At 33.7% G+C, this 18,164-nt stretch overlaps 3 protein-coding genes across 3 annotated transcripts; 1 reads left to right on the top strand and 2 right to left on the bottom strand.

Annotated features, from left to right (window-relative positions):
- Positions 1 to 1,281: 1,281 nt before the first annotated feature.
- Positions 1,282 to 2,464, bottom strand: LOC141844207 (putative glutathione S-transferase GSTF1). Its single transcript, XM_074732238.1, has 3 exons — positions 2,309 to 2,464; positions 2,178 to 2,226; positions 1,282 to 2,000 (listed from the first exon to the last, which is right to left on the bottom strand). The coding sequence occupies exons 1-3, from the start codon at positions 2,462 to 2,464 to the stop codon at positions 1,546 to 1,548; spliced, it is 660 nt and encodes a 219-aa protein (XP_074588339.1). The 3' UTR covers positions 1,282 to 1,545.
- A 5,792-nt stretch (positions 2,465 to 8,256) lies between these two features.
- On the bottom strand, positions 8,257 to 10,510 carry LOC141844398 (protein DEHYDRATION-INDUCED 19 homolog 2-like). The gene is made up of 5 exons (XM_074732455.1): positions 10,313 to 10,510; positions 10,070 to 10,224; positions 9,308 to 9,385; positions 8,894 to 9,141; positions 8,257 to 8,553 (listed from the first exon to the last, which is right to left on the bottom strand). The coding sequence occupies exons 1-5, from the start codon at positions 10,383 to 10,385 to the stop codon at positions 8,454 to 8,456; spliced, it is 654 nt and encodes a 217-aa protein (XP_074588556.1). The 5' UTR covers positions 10,386 to 10,510; the 3' UTR covers positions 8,257 to 8,453.
- Positions 10,511 to 11,290: 780 nt separating this feature from the next.
- On the top strand, positions 11,291 to 16,843 carry LOC141843968 (trafficking protein particle complex II-specific subunit 130 homolog). The gene is made up of 6 exons (XM_074731973.1): positions 11,291 to 11,421; positions 13,313 to 13,542; positions 13,647 to 13,828; positions 14,066 to 14,249; positions 14,394 to 14,484; positions 16,788 to 16,843. The coding sequence occupies exons 1-6, from the start codon at positions 11,358 to 11,360 to the stop codon at positions 16,841 to 16,843; spliced, it is 807 nt and encodes a 268-aa protein (XP_074588074.1). The 5' UTR covers positions 11,291 to 11,357.
- Positions 16,844 to 18,164: the final 1,321 nt, after the last annotated feature.

Consider the following 18,164-nt stretch of genomic DNA (forward strand, 5'->3'; position numbering starts at 1 on the left):
ACTCCAACAATATTAGCTCATCACATTAGCGCAATAAAAACCAACACAAACTCTAAAAAAAATTAATTCAGTTTTTGTATTTTAGTCTATGAGAAAATTATTATCTCTTCTAAATTCAATAAAGAACAAATTAATTATCTGGTGCAGCTCAAAATACGATTAAATTATAATTGAATTAAATCGGAATTGATTTGATTTTGATTTTGTCAAATTATAATTGAATTAAATTTAATTAGATTAAATTAACTCAATGGTAGAAAACTTTAAAAAACCTAATCTCTCTTTTTTAAAAAAAATTCTTTTTCATATATGCAACCTCACTAAGTCTCCATGTGTCAAACTTCTTTTTCTTTTGATCTTCCTAATAATAACTTAGTTATTTTTCTTTTCTCTTTCTCAAATATTCTCTTTATTTTTTCCCCATTTCAAGTGTAACAATCCTTCTTCTTCCTTTCCTTTCCCTTCCATTTATTATTTTTTTAACTAACTAATAGCAACCCTAATTTTTCTTCATCTCTAATAAAAACAACTCTTATTTTATCTTTTTCTTGTGATCAAATCAAAAACTAGACTTTCATTCACTTTTTATTTCATACTTGTAGTTGTTTTATTGAAGAGTATAATATAATATAATAATTTTTTAATTATATTTTTATAAATAATATAAAAGAGAACTTTGGCACAACGATAAAATTACTATCGTGTGATTTAAAGGTCACACATTTGAATCTCGAAAATAATCTTGTCCAAAGCAGAATAAGACTGTGTACAAGATCCTTATACGATATCCCATATTTGTGGGAAGTTTTGTACACCGGACTATTACATTAAGACAATCACCCAAACTCTAATTCCTAGATCTGTCCCTACTCAGTTTTTATTTGCTCTCCAATGTACAAGTCAACCTACATTGTTTAGATTGGATTGCTCCACCTCAACCTCAACTTTGGACAAGAAGATTCTCTTATTGTGATTCGATAAATTAAAGAAGCTCAGAAGCTCCAATGATAGACTGGGAGTGAATATTTGTCGTATCACTATCTTTAGTCTCCTTACCACTATTCTACTTTAGGTCTTTATTAAAGTAAACAAGAAGCATTGAGAAGCTCAACCAATGATATTTTTTCATGCTGCATATCATTGCTCCTTGGATGCACTCGGGTGTTTATTTGCTGTCCAATGTACAGGTCAAGCTACTTTGTTTAGATTGGATTTGCCCGTATCACTATCAACTTTGGCAGTCTCCTTACCACTATTCTACTTTAGTAACAAACATTAAACTTTGAACAATCAAAAAGCTCCAAACAATTAAATTTGAACAACGATTACAGAAATCAATTTCACGATCAACAACCATTGACTGAAAGGAAAGCAGGAATCGCTTAGCGTCGATCACAAATGCACGCAGCACATCGAAGTGTAGCAGAGCATTGGAATTATTGGAAGTAAGGACTAAAAGCAACTAGCATAGCACACACATGACACATCTAGTGGAATTAAGCATCAGAGGGTGAAGATTGGAGAGCAGTGGCAGCAGCTTCATGATCACTGAGGGAGTCCGGCGGCCACTTTCTTGAAGGCCGGACGCGACTCCAAGCTCTCCCACCAGGCTTTCACGTGGGGGCGCGCCTCGAACAGGGCGGCCACTTGAGGGATTTTGATAGAGAAGTGGGTGAGGGGATAGTGGCTGAGATCGGCGAAGCTGAAGAAGTCTCCGGCGAGGTACTTGGTCTGGGACAGACGGGCTTCGTAAACGTCGAGCACCTTCCCCAGCTTCTCCAAGTTCTCCTCCACCACCTTCTCGTCCGTCGTACCGCCGTAGAAGCGGGGGATAACCACCGCCTGGTAGAAGATGGGGACGATGGCCTTGTCGTACTGGTGGGCCTCCGCTTCCAACCATACGTCCACCATGGCTGACTCCTCCAAGCTACTCCCGTGTAGCAGGTCAACGTCGGAGGATTTGAACTTGCGCAGCACGTATCGTCCGATCGCTCTCGATTCTAAGGTTTTGAGAGACCAATTAGTCCACAAAGACCAACTCAACTTCTTTTGACTAGCTAGAAAATCTTCCTCAGAAATAATTCTTCAACTGTAACCCAATCTTTGAAAATACGAGCCAATACTTTGCTCTACTATCCATAGATCTACCGACTCGACATAGATGATAACGAACTCACCAAAAAGAACGAGATCCTCATCTTGGAAAGCCGGCACTTGACCAAATGGCTGCATATTACACAATAAAAAGGTGAAATTAATCCAATAAAAAAGAGATATATGCAATCGAATGCCTGCGCAAAGAGGATACGTTTCTGGCGAGGTGAGCAGGGGACTTGTGCTCGCCGGTGGCCATGTCGACGTTGACGCGCTCGTATTCCGCCCCGACCTCCTCAAGGCACAGAACCACGCGGATCGCCGCTGTTGAGATCCGCGTGTTGGGAGCAAATACCTTCACAGGAGCCATTTCTGCGCTCTCTCTCACACCGAAATTCTAAGAATATTAGGATTTGGGGTAAGTCTCATGAAGGATCATATACTATTTATAGAAAGTGTGAATAAGGATCATATACTATTTATAGAAAGTGTGAGTAAGGATTTAAGTCAATTATATCAATGAATAAGGATTTAAGTCATAAATAACTTTTTGATTTAGAGGGCCGACTATGAGAGGCATGCGATGTAACGTGGGACCGGCATTTGATGTAACATTATTGGACCGACATGTAACATGGGCTCGGCATTTGATGTAACGTGGGAACCGACGATTAAAGGCATCAACATTTTACATCAATAATGCATATAAAATAAAGAAATAAATATCTAAAAAGTAAAATATTATTTTTAAAAAAAATAAAGAAAATTTTTTTAATTAACCTTTTATGATCAAAATTAAAAAATCTTTAAAATATATAGGATTGTAATAAATAGAAGTGAATTAAAAATATTTAAGATGGATAAATCTATAATAAATTAAAGATTGAACTGTTTATAATATACTAATTAATATCTTCTATTTTAATAATAAATAAATATAATTCATTAACATTTTTTTATTTACAATATTTATTTTCATATATATTATGGAGTTGAATTATAAAAGAAGTTCAAAGTCTTCTATTTAATAATCTTTATAAATTAATATACTTTCTAGGTAATTCGATAGTTTAATTTGATTTTGATGTTGAGAAAAAAACATAGAGAATAAAAAAGTTAGAGTAAAAAAAAAAGAAATATTTTGTCGAACCACATACTCAATTTTCATAAATGCATTGTACTTTTAAATTTATTACATGTAATTCTTTTCTAAAATATCCCTTCATTTTATTAGTACCGATCGATGGAATCAAATTATTTCTACAATGATATGATATTGTACACTTTGAACCTAAACCCTCATAGTTTTATTTTTGGATACAACCTAAAAAATTTCATATTAATGGAAATATCTTTCATTTTATAAATTTATAATCTTTTTCATGTATTTTCAATATAAGACTTTAATTGTATCCCAACACATTTATATTCACACGGTTTAAATTGAAAATCTAATTATATTAGTAAGTTTGGATCAAAATTCAATGATGGTTATATAGGGTTCAAATATTTTAAACATGGTCAACTGGAAATAGTTTCAATCAACATATCTTTATAATGGTATGATATCAATAGGTCAGATGTTAGCTTAACATCTGAGCTCTCCTCTTGATCCGTCAAGACGGTCTATTATCCAATCCAACTAACCTACTAGGATTTAACTATCTCGAGAACTTATCATAGATTTTATTGGGAGCCCCCTACCATTCATTTTTCATCGCCACATGGCGGAGTCCCCTACCATTCGTTTTTCGTCCCTACATGGCTACTTCCTTTGTTTTTCCTTAGGACTCTCACATGGCTCCAACCACAACTTTGATATCAATTGTTTGAACCGATAGAATCATCATATCTTTATAATGGTATGATATTGCTCACTTTGGGTATAAGTCTCATGGTTTTTTTTGGACTTTATTAAAAAAATCTCATACTAATAGAAATATCTATCATCTTATAAATTCATGATATTTTTAATATATTTTTAATATAAAAATTCAATATTTAATATTAATGATTTACAATAAAAATTATAAAAGATTGAAATTTTTTCAAAATACTCATAGCATGCTAAGTAGGGTGCAGAACTAACGTTGGAGTGCATGGTTAAAAATTTATGATCACAAAGTTACCGATGAAATTAAATTTATCATAGTCACTAACAACAACATCTATGCATTTCTAAACTCTTATGAGTTTGACCTTGTTCAAAAATTTTGAATCTAAACCCTATATAACCATTAGTAAATTTAAGTTAAAACTCATTAATGATGATTTCTCAAATTCAATCCAAATCAATATTAATATATCGGTGAGACTCTTCTAATTATAATCATGTGTTCCAATCTTAGTTTCACACCTTATTTAACATGCTGAATTTTTAATTAAAAAATAAAAGTATCTTTTTAAAAGAGATAAATAATAATTTTAAAATTATGATTTATTTTTAAAATTTTAAATATGATTCAGCAGCTCGGATGGATCAGTCAAGTACACGTACAAACGGAAGGAAAGATATTTTAGAAAAGAGAAAACGGAAGGATATATATTTTAGAAAAGAGAAGTATGATTTGATAAATTTAAAAGTACAGAGTCAGAGAGAGAGATATAGAGTCGGTTTTGCCCCCATCACTATGAGAAGCACCAATGGCGTCACCATAAAGACCTCCATCATAGTTGTTAGCTTGCCCTTGCCCTTTCATCCTATACTTATCTGTAAAAGGTATAATCCGTCATCCCAACGGTCCTACACGGTCGACCCCACCACTATCTATGAGGAGGTAAATCGAGAAGTTGCAGTTGACCACGATAGATGAGGACATTGTCTTGACTTCGTCGAGATTCGAATCTTTACCCATTTCTGTAACTCTGCTCCATCATAACTAACTTAGCTATGCTCCCGGGGCCTTCTGCCCTATACTTAATTCCTATCAATCTCATCTTGATGTCAAATCATCGATCATTGCTTTCATCGCCATCTACCTCCAACAAAGGTGGAATTCGTTATCCCAACAATTCTACACGATTAATCTCACGATCTGTAAATTAATCACCTACCAAATCAAGGCATCATCATTTTCTCAAACATCACGCCATACTTGTTACTTTGTTGCCTTCCCACTCCAACAATAAAAACCAACACAAACTCTAAAAACAAATTAATTGAGTTTTTTATTTTAATCCATGAGAAAATTATTCTCTCTTCTAAATTCAATAAAGAACAAATTGATTATCTTCCTCCATTGATGCACCTCAAAATACGAGCAACTTCAATATCAATGAATCTCGCATCATATTTAATATTTAGTTGATAATTTTAAATTGTTTGTATTCAATTATTTTTTTCTCATAAATTCATGCATATTAGTATCTTATCCATAGCAATAAAAAATATTATCATTTTTCCAATTCAAGCATATTAGTATCTTATCCATAGCAATAAAAAATATTATCAATTTTCCAATTCAATGTAGTTATCATTCATAAAAAATTTCTTATTTAATTTAATCATCATCCATAAAAAAATATTTTCTAATTAATTAATTTAATCATCCTCCATTAAATAAAATATTTCCTATTTAATTTAGCCATCGTCCATAAAAAATTATATCATCGTTAATTTAATTATTACAATTGCATGTTAATAATTTATTATATTCTTCTACATTTAATTTAATTTATCATGTTCGATTTTGGTGTCGTATCACTCCGCCTTCGGAATTTAACTTTTGTTTTTGTCTTTGGCCTTCTTTAATTTAAGACATTAGTGTCTCTGCGTCCTTGTTAATTCATGGCAGCTAGGCCATTTTTCTCTTATTTTAGTTTTTTAAAAATATTTCTTATATCATCTTTTTTACTAAGATTAAGTTTTTTTATATAAAAAAGTAGTATTATTTACCTTTGTTACATTTAGCTTTCTTCATCTTTGTAGGTGTGGATCTTCTCATATAGGATGTTCTCGCCTTCGGACTTCATCACCTTGCTTAAAATTTGGTTTTTCTCGTCTGTTGGGATTTTAAACTAGGAAGAATCTAGTCCCTAATCTTCTTAGATTTTCCTGTGATAAATATTTGATCTTCAACCTACTTGAATTGTTAGAATCCGTTCGAGTTAGAGGAGGCACGAATAGTTTCGATTCATGTCGATAAATTGTGCAGTAGAAATTTGAAAGCAATTCAACGCATCACAATGCAAACATGGTCGTTTTATTTGGTTCATTGCTTTCTAAGATGACTACGTCCAAAGCCTAGTCATAATGACTACCACTACAAAGCATTCTCCTTCTCGGATATCTTCCGGAGTGGAGAAACTTCTTACAAATCTATAGATTATTAAGTAACATAAACAACGTAACAATACAAATACAAATAAATGTAAAAACAAATATTTTACAAAGAAACTTTACTTTGGATGTTTGCTTGTCGCTTTGGATAGTCTTTTGACGGTAGAAAATACAATAGTACTTCATCTCCAAACCTTCAAGAATCAACACATTCAAATCATCTCGAAACCCTCTTTTAGAAGCTGCTATTGAGCTGATTTAATTAATTACATCTAATAGTCAATTGTTAGACTTCACAAATTGATTGTCATGTCGAATTTGACCGTTTAAACCTGGATAATGACTCTTTTCATGTAGTTTTACCACATTAATCAATTGTTAAACCCTAATAGTCGATTGATCAAGAATAATGAATCGAACAAATTAATTTCATAATATTTTATTTGTTGCTACAGTACCAACAGTTGATTGCTGGACTTTAGCCGTCAACTAGTAACCAACATTTAAACTAAACAATTGAGTTAGATTGCTACAGTATCAACAATTGATTGCTAATTTCTAGTAATTTACAAGTAGCCAGCAGTTAAATCGGACAGTTGAGTATTATAGTATCAGTAATCAATTGTTGGGTTTTAGCAAACCCCTTTACTCCCTTAAACTGTGAATTCTAGATTTTTAGATTTAGCGATCGATTGTCACTTTTTATCAATCGATTACTACTCCTTTTCAACCTTTCCAAAATTAAAATATCATTTTGCCTGGTATTTGATTGATTTCAACCTATCAAGACTTCCTTTGCTTAGGATCTTGATTGACCTGGACCTATCAAGGTTTTCACGCTCCTAGCATCTGATCACCCTTGATCTACCAAGACTTCTCTTGTGCCAAATATTTTGTTTTCCTTGACTTATTTGGATTTCCATACTCACCTACCATCCGGTCATTCATGACCTATTAGGAATTTCCATTTTCACAATGTTCGATCCTCCATGACCTACTTGGATAACGCTTCTCATGTCAATTGTTCAGTCAACTTTGATCGACTTAATCTTTACGTCTCTCAGATTATCAAGTGTTCGATTGATCATAATCCACTTGGACTTTCATCTTATCAACTCTCTATTGGATTTTCGATTGTCAAATGTCAGATCAATCGTGACCTACTTGGACTTTTCTCCATCTTTCGACCACCAAGTGTTCGTGGACTTCCGACCTCTAAGTGTCAAGTCAATCGTGATCCATTTGAACTGCTTATCTTATGTCAACTCTCTGTTAGATTTTTGACTGTCAAGTGTCCAATCGATTATGATCCACTTAGACTTTTCACTTCTTATCAAATATCCGATTAACCTTAACCTACTTGACTCTTACTCAACCAATTAACATATTAATCGACTATCAAGTATCCGATCAATCTTGACCTACTTTGTCCAACAAACATATTGATGAAACATCGAAACTCAACTCAAATTAACTTTATTAGATCAATCTGTTAATTTAATACTTTATGACATGATTAATTTTATTCTAATATTATAATAATTTTTAATGTGTTATAATATATATATATATATATACTCATTATTTTCTATATGAAAAATTTTGCAAGAGCATATTTATAGTTTAACCGTTAAGTCATTATCATAAATATGTTGAAAACGTCGTCTGATTTTATATCAATTTGTAAAAATTAATGATGATCGTAAAATAAAAAATAAAATAATTTCTTCAATTACATGTGAGATTAAAAATTTTAAAATTTTATTAGATATAATTATTTGATATAATATGTTATTTATAATTAATCCCGTTAGTAAATTTTTATAATATAAAAATATAAACATTCATACTGTATTAGATCGGTTGAAAAGCCTTACTTCTAAAAAAAAAATTATTAAGACCCCAAATATTTTTTCTATCCAAATTTAAAGCCTCAAAAATGATTGAGACGCCCTGTTACCTATCAATATGTTACATACCAAACAAGTTCTCATCTGATGTCAATGGAGACGCAAGAATCAGAGATGCTCAACCATGTCTTGTGGCAGCTGATGCCAACATGAACAGCCACAGGTCTCCCTCAAAAGAAGTCATCAAACATTGTAGAAATAACAAGGCCCTGCAGGAACTCAGTCCTCCGAACTCCTTCCTCGTCCTCAAATGAAGAAGATGGCTCAACACTAGAATGAGAATTGAAGTTAAACATATATAATAGAGAAAAAACGAAAACAAAAGAGAGGGCAGCATAAACATTAGACAATGTTTCGAATTCATGACAGGCAGTAGAGATACACATGAAGCAGGATTTCGCCTGAAAATTAATTCAAGGCGTTTATAGAGGAGATACAAAAGAACTTCATTCAACAGAAGAGATAAGAATGACGAGTATTGATAATGATGCAGCCGTTGATGGTTATTACAGATAAGAGGGAGATTAGGCAGTAAATTATGGTTTAGGATTCAAGTTAGTAGCAGGGAATGAGATCTTCAAGCATCATTTTTAACCAAAGCTTCTCTTACCTTTCAACTGCTTTTTCATCTGGTAATTTATCAGCCATAGTTTCTTGGTTTGAAGATTCCAATGGTGTAACTTCCAATTGATCAGCCATGGGGAAATTGCCAATAAATGTTGACAACAATGGATCAGGTGCTGTGTTGGAAGGAAAATTTATGCAAGATGATTCCTCAAGAAAAGTTTGATCACTGCTATCGCACAGCTTTCTCAGCATGGAGTTGAAGTCCGAGGAACCTTTGTAGACTCTACTCTTCTGTGGCATGTAAATGCACATTCAGGAATTCAAGTTGCTAATCAAACATACAACATGATATTCCATGCAAAAGAAGCCAATAAACAAATGTTCAACTCCTAAAGTAAGTTTCTAACAGTTAATACTGAAGATTTCGAAGTTCAGGGATCATGAGAATTACAGATACCTTAAAGTAGTCCCCGTGTTGCACTTCTATGTGGTCAACCATGTCAAATTCAATCCTAGTTTGACAAATAGGACATGCCTGAAAAAAAGGTAATGGATAAAATGGTTCAAATTATAGCCCTAGCGCGAAGCAGGGTTAATCAGGTAATCACGAAGCCAAACGAAAATGAGCAAGCAAGAAATTTTAAGCTGAAACATATTCAAGACATGGAAGGATAAGGTCTGAGTCATCTGTAAATAGTTATGACCATCAAAATCTTGATAAAAATGGATAGGTATGTTCTAGCAATATACAAAACGTTTAACCACAAAATCTTCCAAATTTATGAAAGTCTTAAACCTTACTGGAAATTAATATGGAAAGATGTTTTCCCAACTACTACCAATGAATTCTTAGTGAAGTGCAGGATTGATGCCTTAAATATAAAATGATATTCGTATGTGCTTCCTGAAACAGCAGAATCACCATCCCACCATGCATGAATGAGCAAAGTAGTATGCTACAGGAGTTTAACATGAGTATCATCACAGACCAGAATCCACCAACGCAGAAATTTCGACAAGTAAAATCTGATTTAGAACCTTAGAAAGCTATAATCCTAAAGAAGATAACTTTAAAACAGTTTCCAATGAGAAGATTACATAAGTTAGTAATGATCCCCAAACCAATTTCTCCAATACAAACTATATCAAAACCCTTTTTTTTTTTTTTTTTTTGAAAAATACGAACAGAAGCATCATAACAATAATCAATGGCAATTACCGCTTTCGTATACTCCCATGGGTGCTTCTTGTCGATATGAAGGCACAAGCTTATGACATCGAAAACCTCAGAACAGAAGGGGCAAGGGAACTCCGTCCAGGAGTCGTAGTCGTCCTCTGCCGCTCCATGAAACTCTTCCATACCAAGACACGCGTCTACCAAGAACAATCCGACAACGGGGCGAAGAGTAATCAAGATCCAGAACTCCGCAAAAGAAATAATCCAAGGTCGGCGCATACTGACCATAGAGAGGTTGAAGGGTGGGCCGGCGGCGGGCGAAGGCGTGGCGCGAGTGGCTCCGTCGGTCGTTCTCCATGCTGCCTGAGTGGCGAACTTGTGGAGAGCAGGAGGATGAGGGCTCCGGATCGAAGTAGACGAAGGAAAGGTGGAATTTTTTTTTAATGTACTTTTGAAGCGAAAGTGCTCGGCGACTTCGATTGCTTCGGGAGGAAGGAGAGGAAGTGGAGACAAAGGGCGTGGAAAATAAAATAAATAAATAAAAATATTTATTTATTTATTTTGATGGAAAAATTATTTAGGAGTGAGAGAGTAGGAGCCACTAGGGAGGGTCGGTGAAGGTGACGTGGCAGCACTTGGGAGTAGGACCCACGAGGGTGAATGAAGAGGTAGATGCGTCCAGAATCCAACATGAAAGGTGCGCTGTACCGAAGCACTAATTTATTAAACTAATATTTTATTAATAATTTAACATCTAAAATAGTTTTTTAAATCAAAATTGCATATCAAACTGCATCCTCCTAAAATAAATTTATCAAAAATATTAAAATAATTTCAAAATAGAGTAATATTAACCAAATTTTTTATCTTAAAAATATATCATTTTAAAAATGAGCAATTTTAATTAAAATTATATCATTTTAAAAAGTTTTAATCAAAATTACTCTAAAATAAAATATAAAAAAAATGCTTCTAACACTGAATGCAACCACACCTATTTTGATAATCAAGATAAATTCTAATTAAGGTCCTGTGTACCTTTGCTTGGGCTCTTTCATGGGCTCCTTTCCTATCATCAAGCCTTCTGTTGGGCCTTCTGTTGGGCCATGCTCTAATCCTTCTTGAATGGGCCATGTACATATTTCCATAAATAATCCTAGTTGAATTAAAAGAGACACTCAGGAAAATCATGTTCTCCTGAGGGCATATATAAGATTATTCGCCCATTTTCTTTTATATTTGTGTTTCGCTGTCGCGGCTGCCGGCGATCTCGCTGTTCCGACACCGAAGCCGGTGAATGCGAGCCTGGTGACGGCCGCCGTCCGCCGCCATGGCGAATTACCTCGCCCAATTCCAGGCCATCAAGAACACCTCCGATCGCCTCGTCGTGGCAGGTACCCCATCTCACTCTTCCTGTAACCGAATTATGAAAACCCTAGATCTGCTCCGATCTGCGTCCTTCTCTTCGTTCCTAGCACCGACTTGGAGATTAATATAGTGATCCTGCTTGAAATCTGGTAATTGGAAGAGCCGCGATACTTTTGATGGGCTGTAGACCTAGTCTGCTATGAAATTTATGGTTTTTTTTTTCCTGGCGGAATCTGCTCCTATCTGTCTTCAACTAGATAATCAGTGACCATGGTTTCAGTATTTAGAGCAATCTAGCTTCGATTTCATTGTTTCGCCTATTTTCTGCAGAAGTTTGATGCATAGTTGCAATCTAATATTTTTTTCTTCGCTGATGCATCAAGTTTGTACTTGAATTATGTGGTTGGTCTGTCATTTTTCGGTGAAAATAAAATGAAATTACGGAGTTATTGATTGTCAGGGGAGTTCAAATTTCAAATTGCTCAAATCCAGTCTGGCAATCTTTGGCCATCTCTTTTAATTACGTAGATCTGTCTAGTAGAGACTAATTATTTATCTAGAACACTTTTGGTGATATTTCTAAATTCCAAATGCATGTCTTTTTGCTCATGTCACTTCAATGAAAAATTTTGTGCGTGAGGATAGAAGAGTGCAATTTTTTGCTACTTTGCTTCTGAACCTTGTGATCCAAATTGCTGGTGAATGCTACCTTTAATCTCTAAATTGATAACATGTATGCTGTATTACTGTTGGGTCTGATGAGTCAAATTCTGTGACATTACTTGTAGAAGAATGATATTTATTCTAGCATTCTTACTTCCATCTCATATAATGTCGAGTTCAATCTTTCTGGTTAGCTTATTAGTATGCACCTCCTTTTCCCTTCACCCTTCAGCTTCCACTTTAATAGGTGTGTTGTTGGCTGGGGAGTTTGAATCAGGAATTTTTTTTTGAACCAGTGTTTTGAAGTTGGACCAACCAGTGAATAAATGGGCTTGGCAGTTCATGGTTTTTCTGGATGAACAGGCGTAGACTCCAATACAATAGGGATAATCCATGATCCCCACGAACTGTCACGGCCTTGGATTTCCAGCTGATCATTTAGTCAGATTTTAAATACACCACCTAATACTCAAACCAATACCTGTACTTTCTTTTGATCATTCAGCTTTCCATGTTTGCATTACATCCTTTTGGATCCATATTGATAAACTCATCTATAAGCTTATAAGGATCTAACTGGAGTTTATGGATGCCAATAACATGTTAGGATGTTCTTGTCTGTATTGATCAACTTCTAATTGCAAAGTCATGGGTGTGCCTAGACACCCTTAGCACATTGGAAATCTTGACACAAATGCGAATGGTAGCCCAGATATCACACTTTTCATCTTTACTCTATAATTGGAGGTAGCCACTAACTCCTAAGTTTTGTGTTTCATAAATTTATGTTTTGAAAAGTTATACCAATAGGATTTAGTTATATTTGCCTTCTTGTTCCATGGAGCAAAGGGTTCCTTAAGGATGAGTCAAAATGATTAGAAGCCAGACTTCAATTTTGATCTTAAATTAATTTGAACTTTAACTAGCTGAGTTAAATTCTTTATTTTGTCTAGTAGAAGTGAATTTGGCTAAATAACTAGTAATTGAAAAGTATTACACTGAAAGGAATGATGAGTGACAAGAGGAATACAGACTGGAGTATCGAGCTGATTTATTTATTATATTTCTGTCAAGAATAGGACTGCTTTGAACTTTTTTTCATCAATCATTAGTAGTCGGGCACATAGAAAAAAAAATGGAAATCCTAACAATTTTATATTACTTTGTCCTGTTATTGTACCTAAAGATTCTCATGCATTTTTACTTATTTACTTTTTCTTATTGATAATGTCTCCTGGTTTCTTCTTTTCCCAGTTGAAGATGTGAGTGACTTGTGGCCTAGCGTAAAAGAAGGTTTAGAAAGACGCTTGCCTTTGAAGAAGGCCAGTTTAAATAACAAGACAAGGAATCCTGTCTATGTGGAGAATCTTCAGGCTGAGTTCATATTAACCACTGATTCAAGGTTGCGTAGCCGGTTTCCCCAAGAACAGTACCTCTTTTGGTTTCGAGAACCGTATGCAACTATTGTTCTAGTTAGTTGTGAGGTAATTATTAAAGTGTAGATGTCAGACGACTCTATTCTTTTTCAAATGTATAAATCATGTTAATTATTCTTTAAATTTATGATTGTTGTGATTACAATTCTCAGGACCTTGATGAATTCAAGACGATCCTAAAGCCTAGGTTGAAGTTAATTGTGCAAAATGAGGAACGCGAATGGTTTATTGTCTTTGTATCAAAAGCACATCCCAATAATGACCAAGCAACTAAAAATGCAAAGAAGGTTTATGCAAGACTGGAGGTTGATTTTAACACCAAAAAAAGAGAAAGGTGTGTCATGGCTTTCCATATACATAGTTGACCTTATGAAATCCATATTACAACATGCAATATTCGTTTGTTGTTGCATGCTTGATTCATGATTGAAGTCGTTGCTAATTATTACATTTGATGAAGTTCCATTGTCTGGATGAAGCTTAAACCAAATGTCTTAATTTTTTTTACCTATGGTTATTTGAACTACTCTACTTACTGTGTTATGGGGGGATTCCTTATGTTTCTTCTCAGGTGTTGTAAATTAGACTTAAACGGAGTAGATGCAAGCTTCTGGGAGGACTTTGATTTCAAGATAGTGGAATCTATTAGAAATACATTAGACAGACGTGTTCAGTTTTATGAAGAGGAAATAAGGAAAATGAGTGAACAACGTCTAATGCCAGTCTGGAACTTCTGTAATTTCTTTATTTTGAAGGTACCACACCTTAGTTCGATCTTATTAACATCGATATGGAATATTAAACTGTTTGCTATGTTTTCTTTTCCTAAAAATTATATCTCTCTCTTTTTTTTCCTTCTTTTTTTGCAATTTCTCATTGCATCTGACCTTATATTCCAGGAGAGCTTGGCTTTTATGTTTGAGATGGCACATCTCCATGAAGATTCATTACGTGAATATGATGAGCTTGAACTTTGCTATATAGAAACAGGTTATTTTTTATTTTTCTCATTTTGGCAAACAATACTTTAGCTACCCAATATGTTAAATTTAGGAATAATATTCTTATATAAAAACATCCTGTATAATAATCTTACAAGTGAATCATCATCATCATTATCAAACAATGGCTGTCCCTATTAAGATTTGAAATCTCATTCTAAACCGAGTTAGGTCCATAGACAAAATGAGATAGTTGCAATGTAATGCTAGACATACCAATTTGCTATGCCAGAGCACTAGGGTGGAGAAGAATAATCAAATAAGAGAAGTGGAAGGAGATTAAATAACGAAAAGGAAGAAGAGAATGGGAGTATCAGGCCCTAACCTTTATCACCCACCTTATAGAAGCCTTGTTGCCACCTTTTGCTGCATTGCTATCTTTGTGGAACGGTTGCATACCCAAGTCTAACTTTACATAACATCGTGGGAAATCTTAGATGGCTCGAGGAAGCCTTTATTGCATCGCCTTCATCATGGAAGATTTTGATCAACTTCATCATCTTGAGTTGTTTCATATGTTAGCTCATGGGCAAAGCAAAATATTTCGCTTGTCTATCAACACAAAATGAAAATTTAATCTTTGGTCCCAACTATTTGGGTTTAGCTTGTATCAAGGTTTAAAATTTTGAGCCGTATCAGAGTTTTGATCCCAAACCAGAACAATACGGTTTTGGCAATGCTATGCCAATATTACTTTTTTAAAATTTTAAATAAAGAGCAACTCAGTGCATGAAGTTCTCGCCAATGCGGGGTTCTGGGAAGGGTCGAATTACATTTGGTCTATTGTATGCAACCTTATCCTATGTCGCAAGAGGTTGTTTCTACGACTCGAATCCGTGACCACAAAGTTACATGACATTAACTTTACCGTTGTACCAAAACTCCCCTTGTTTTTTTTTAAAATATAAGTGTATATTAATTAAAAATTAATTTTATTAATATTTGATTGTTATATATGTTCACTATTGATGTTATATTTTAGGTGTTGAGATGTTAAGTCCATATTTCGATATTTTCTCATAAGATTTTGATGTCTATTAAATTTTTACAGTAGCTACAAAAAGGCATAAATTTAAAAATTATTTTTAATTATTAAAATATATAATTAATCTTTAAAAATATAAAAGTAATTCTTAAAATAATTAATTTTTAAAAAATAAGTAATTCTAAATTATAAAATTATTTGAAAGGCTAAAAGATAATTATAAAATTATTTAAAGGTCATAAATAATTTTTTGAATGTATTTTGTAAATTTTTATTTTTAAAAAATTCATTTAAAATGCTTAAGAATTTATTTTGAAAAAAATTTAGATTATTTTAAATTCACATTCAATTTTCAATGTATATTAAAAATTGTAAATTATTTTATAAAATATTTTATTAATTTTTAAGATTATCCTCTAAAATTAAAATAATAATAAAAAATTATGGCTGCTGCCACGATCCCGCGGAGGCTGTGACACTCTTCGTGCCCCCGCGGAGGTTGCAATATCCTTTGTGCCACTGCGAAGGCCGTTGCAGGGGTCATGACACCCTCCGGGATCCCACGGAGGCTGCTATGAGGGTTGCGGCACCCTCGCAGTCGCGGTGCCAATTGACTAGTGAAACGGTAAATTCCATCCATGTTGACCGACATGACACGAAATTTAAATCACGACCTGTATTCCTCTGTTAAGCTTTATGTAATAAAATATACTTGTAATTAATTAATATTTTCTATTATATTGGCTAATATCTTTTTTTGTCTCCTATTTGTTTCACTTTACGCTCTAATAGGATCAACTTTCTAATTTTAAAATTTATCGTTGTGTACTAGCTCAACCTTTTTTCTCTCATTTTATCACATATTAGAACTGCACTTAATTGCTCTTAAATTGTATTTTTATTTTATCCTTTTCAATAACTTCATATCCATCTTAGATTTTTTTTCCTATTTTGCTACAATAACTTTTTACTTATTTTTTTTCCTAATAGCTCCAACAACTGATTTATCTAATTTGATGGGGCATACCATAATTTTATAAATTTTTTTGTTTTAATTTAAGGACACAACAATCACACAAAACTACAAAAGCTCCTGTCTCATTCTTCATCCTATTAATGATTAATATCCTTTTTCTATTGAATAATAGATAAAGATACTTTTGAACTCTTGTAGGTTTCATGTTCAACCATCCTAAGTATGCCATCAACTCTTTTATTGATACTAAAACCCAAGCTTAAAATGTTGACCTGTGTTGGAGCGTTAATCTCTAACTCGAATCATTTGGTTTCAATATTATGTCTTTCAGTTTCAATCATGTCAACAAGGATGAAGAGAGGAAAGGAAGAAGAAGAAAATGAGTAAAGGAAGTTTACCTGGTTGGCAGAAGGAGCTCATAGCTTGGGCATAAGGTCTTGTTGGGTCGCAGAAGGTGCTTATGGCCCAGGTGGAGTGTTGTGTTTGGTTATGGAATGAGTTGCTTAAGGGAAGGAAGTCACTACTTGGGTGGATAGTTGCATTAGGTCTCAAAGAAGCTCATCGCTTGGGTGGAGGGTCGTTGAATGACTATAGACACTTAGTCCTCTTGCGACAAAGGTGGAAGACCTCGCAACTCGATCAAAAGGTTTTATCCTGGCAATCCAGGAGACTCTCGAGCTTGCAAAAGACAATCTAAACAAAGGTAGAATTGCAAAAGAACTCATACTAGGGCATCCGAGTTTCTCAAGTGTTGGTTAGCAAGCAGAATGAATAATTTTGCCTGCACTAATTGTCACGACTCAAGATTTGAAACCATGACTAAAACTACATTTCATATATTCAGTTTTTGTTATACTTATCTTAAAAGCCTAAGGTTGTTAAGATTTTCTCATCATTAGATCTTTAAATTTTAACTAATTACACTCTTGTTGATTAACATATTACCATTTGCAAATAGCATACACCAAAAAAGAATCATTGAATAAAAATAGAACAACATATACCATTTATACACATCATTTTTTTCCTATTGCACTTCCCGATTTATCTTGGTGGTCGGTGGAAAATTTCCGTGGGACCGGACTGGCCACCCCAGGGATTGAGTCCATGAGACTCAATTGGGACTTTATCATTTTTAGATGAAGTATAAACTTCTATCATGATAGATCGATTATGGAGGATGAGAAATAATACGAAGTATGATTATTTAAGTGGATCGAACTATCATTTGATGGAGTGATTGTATAGTGGCCCACGGTTTTAATATCCATTTTAATTTTAAAAAGGCAGTTTAATAGCAAGAAAAAAGAGCCATTAAAAACACTCTAATTTCTAAGATATAGAAGATTTCTCATGTGAAATCATCTTGAGTTTTATCTTTTAATTCAAAATTTTTACTCTCTCATAAATCCTAATAATTTATTTAAGATGATAAATCTAGAGGTGATAGATCCAATTCCATAGAAGTTTTTCATTGATCATCAGAGAAAATTAGAAAATGATATCGCTTCATAGTCAACGTTCTAAAATTGTCTTTTCACTCGAGAAAATTAATCTATAATGTATCATAATTACAAATCGACCTATAAATGTCTGATTAACTACAATAGTACTTTATCATTGCATCGTAATCTAAAGATAACTTTTTGCTTTTTAATGATAACAATGAAAGGATGAGATAAATGTTAAATGTAGTTATCTTATGGGT

The sequence above is a fragment of the Curcuma longa genome, chromosome 13 (genome assembly GCF_044706935.1).
Source record: "Curcuma longa cultivar G26 ecotype Majalengka, Jawa Barat chromosome 13, ITB_CL_G26_1.1, whole genome shotgun sequence".
In the NCBI taxonomy this organism is placed as follows: Eukaryota; Viridiplantae; Streptophyta; class Magnoliopsida; order Zingiberales; family Zingiberaceae; genus Curcuma; species Curcuma longa.

Coding starts and splice junctions, on each gene's coding strand:
- LOC141844207 (XM_074732238.1), bottom strand. CDS start 2,464: ATGGCTCCTGTGAAGGTATTTGCTCCCAACACGCGGATCTCAACAGCG. Junction 2,227..2,308: donor CTGCTCACCTCGCCAGAAAC/GTATCCTCTTTG, acceptor TGTAATATGCAG/CCATTTGGTCAAGTGCCGGC. Junction 2,001..2,177: donor TGAGGATCTCGTTCTTTTTG/GTGAGTTCGTTA, acceptor TCAAAACCTTAG/AATCGAGAGCGATCGGACGA.
- LOC141844398 (XM_074732455.1), bottom strand. CDS start 10,385: ATGGAGAACGACCGACGGAGCCACTCGCGCCACGCCTTCGCCCGCCGC. Junction 9,386..10,069: donor CATGGGAGTATACGAAAGCG/GTAATTGCCATT, acceptor CCTTTTTTTCAG/GCATGTCCTATTTGTCAAAC. Junction 9,142..9,307: donor AACACGGGGACTACTTTAAG/GTATCTGTAATT, acceptor TACATGCCACAG/AAGAGTAGAGTCTACAAAGG.
- LOC141843968 (XM_074731973.1), top strand. CDS start 11,358: ATGGCGAATTACCTCGCCCAATTCCAGGCCATCAAGAACACCTCCGAT. Junction 11,422..13,312: donor CGATCGCCTCGTCGTGGCAG/GTACCCCATCTC, acceptor TTCTTTTCCCAG/TTGAAGATGTGAGTGACTTG. Junction 13,543..13,646: donor TTGTTCTAGTTAGTTGTGAG/GTAATTATTAAA, acceptor TACAATTCTCAG/GACCTTGATGAATTCAAGAC.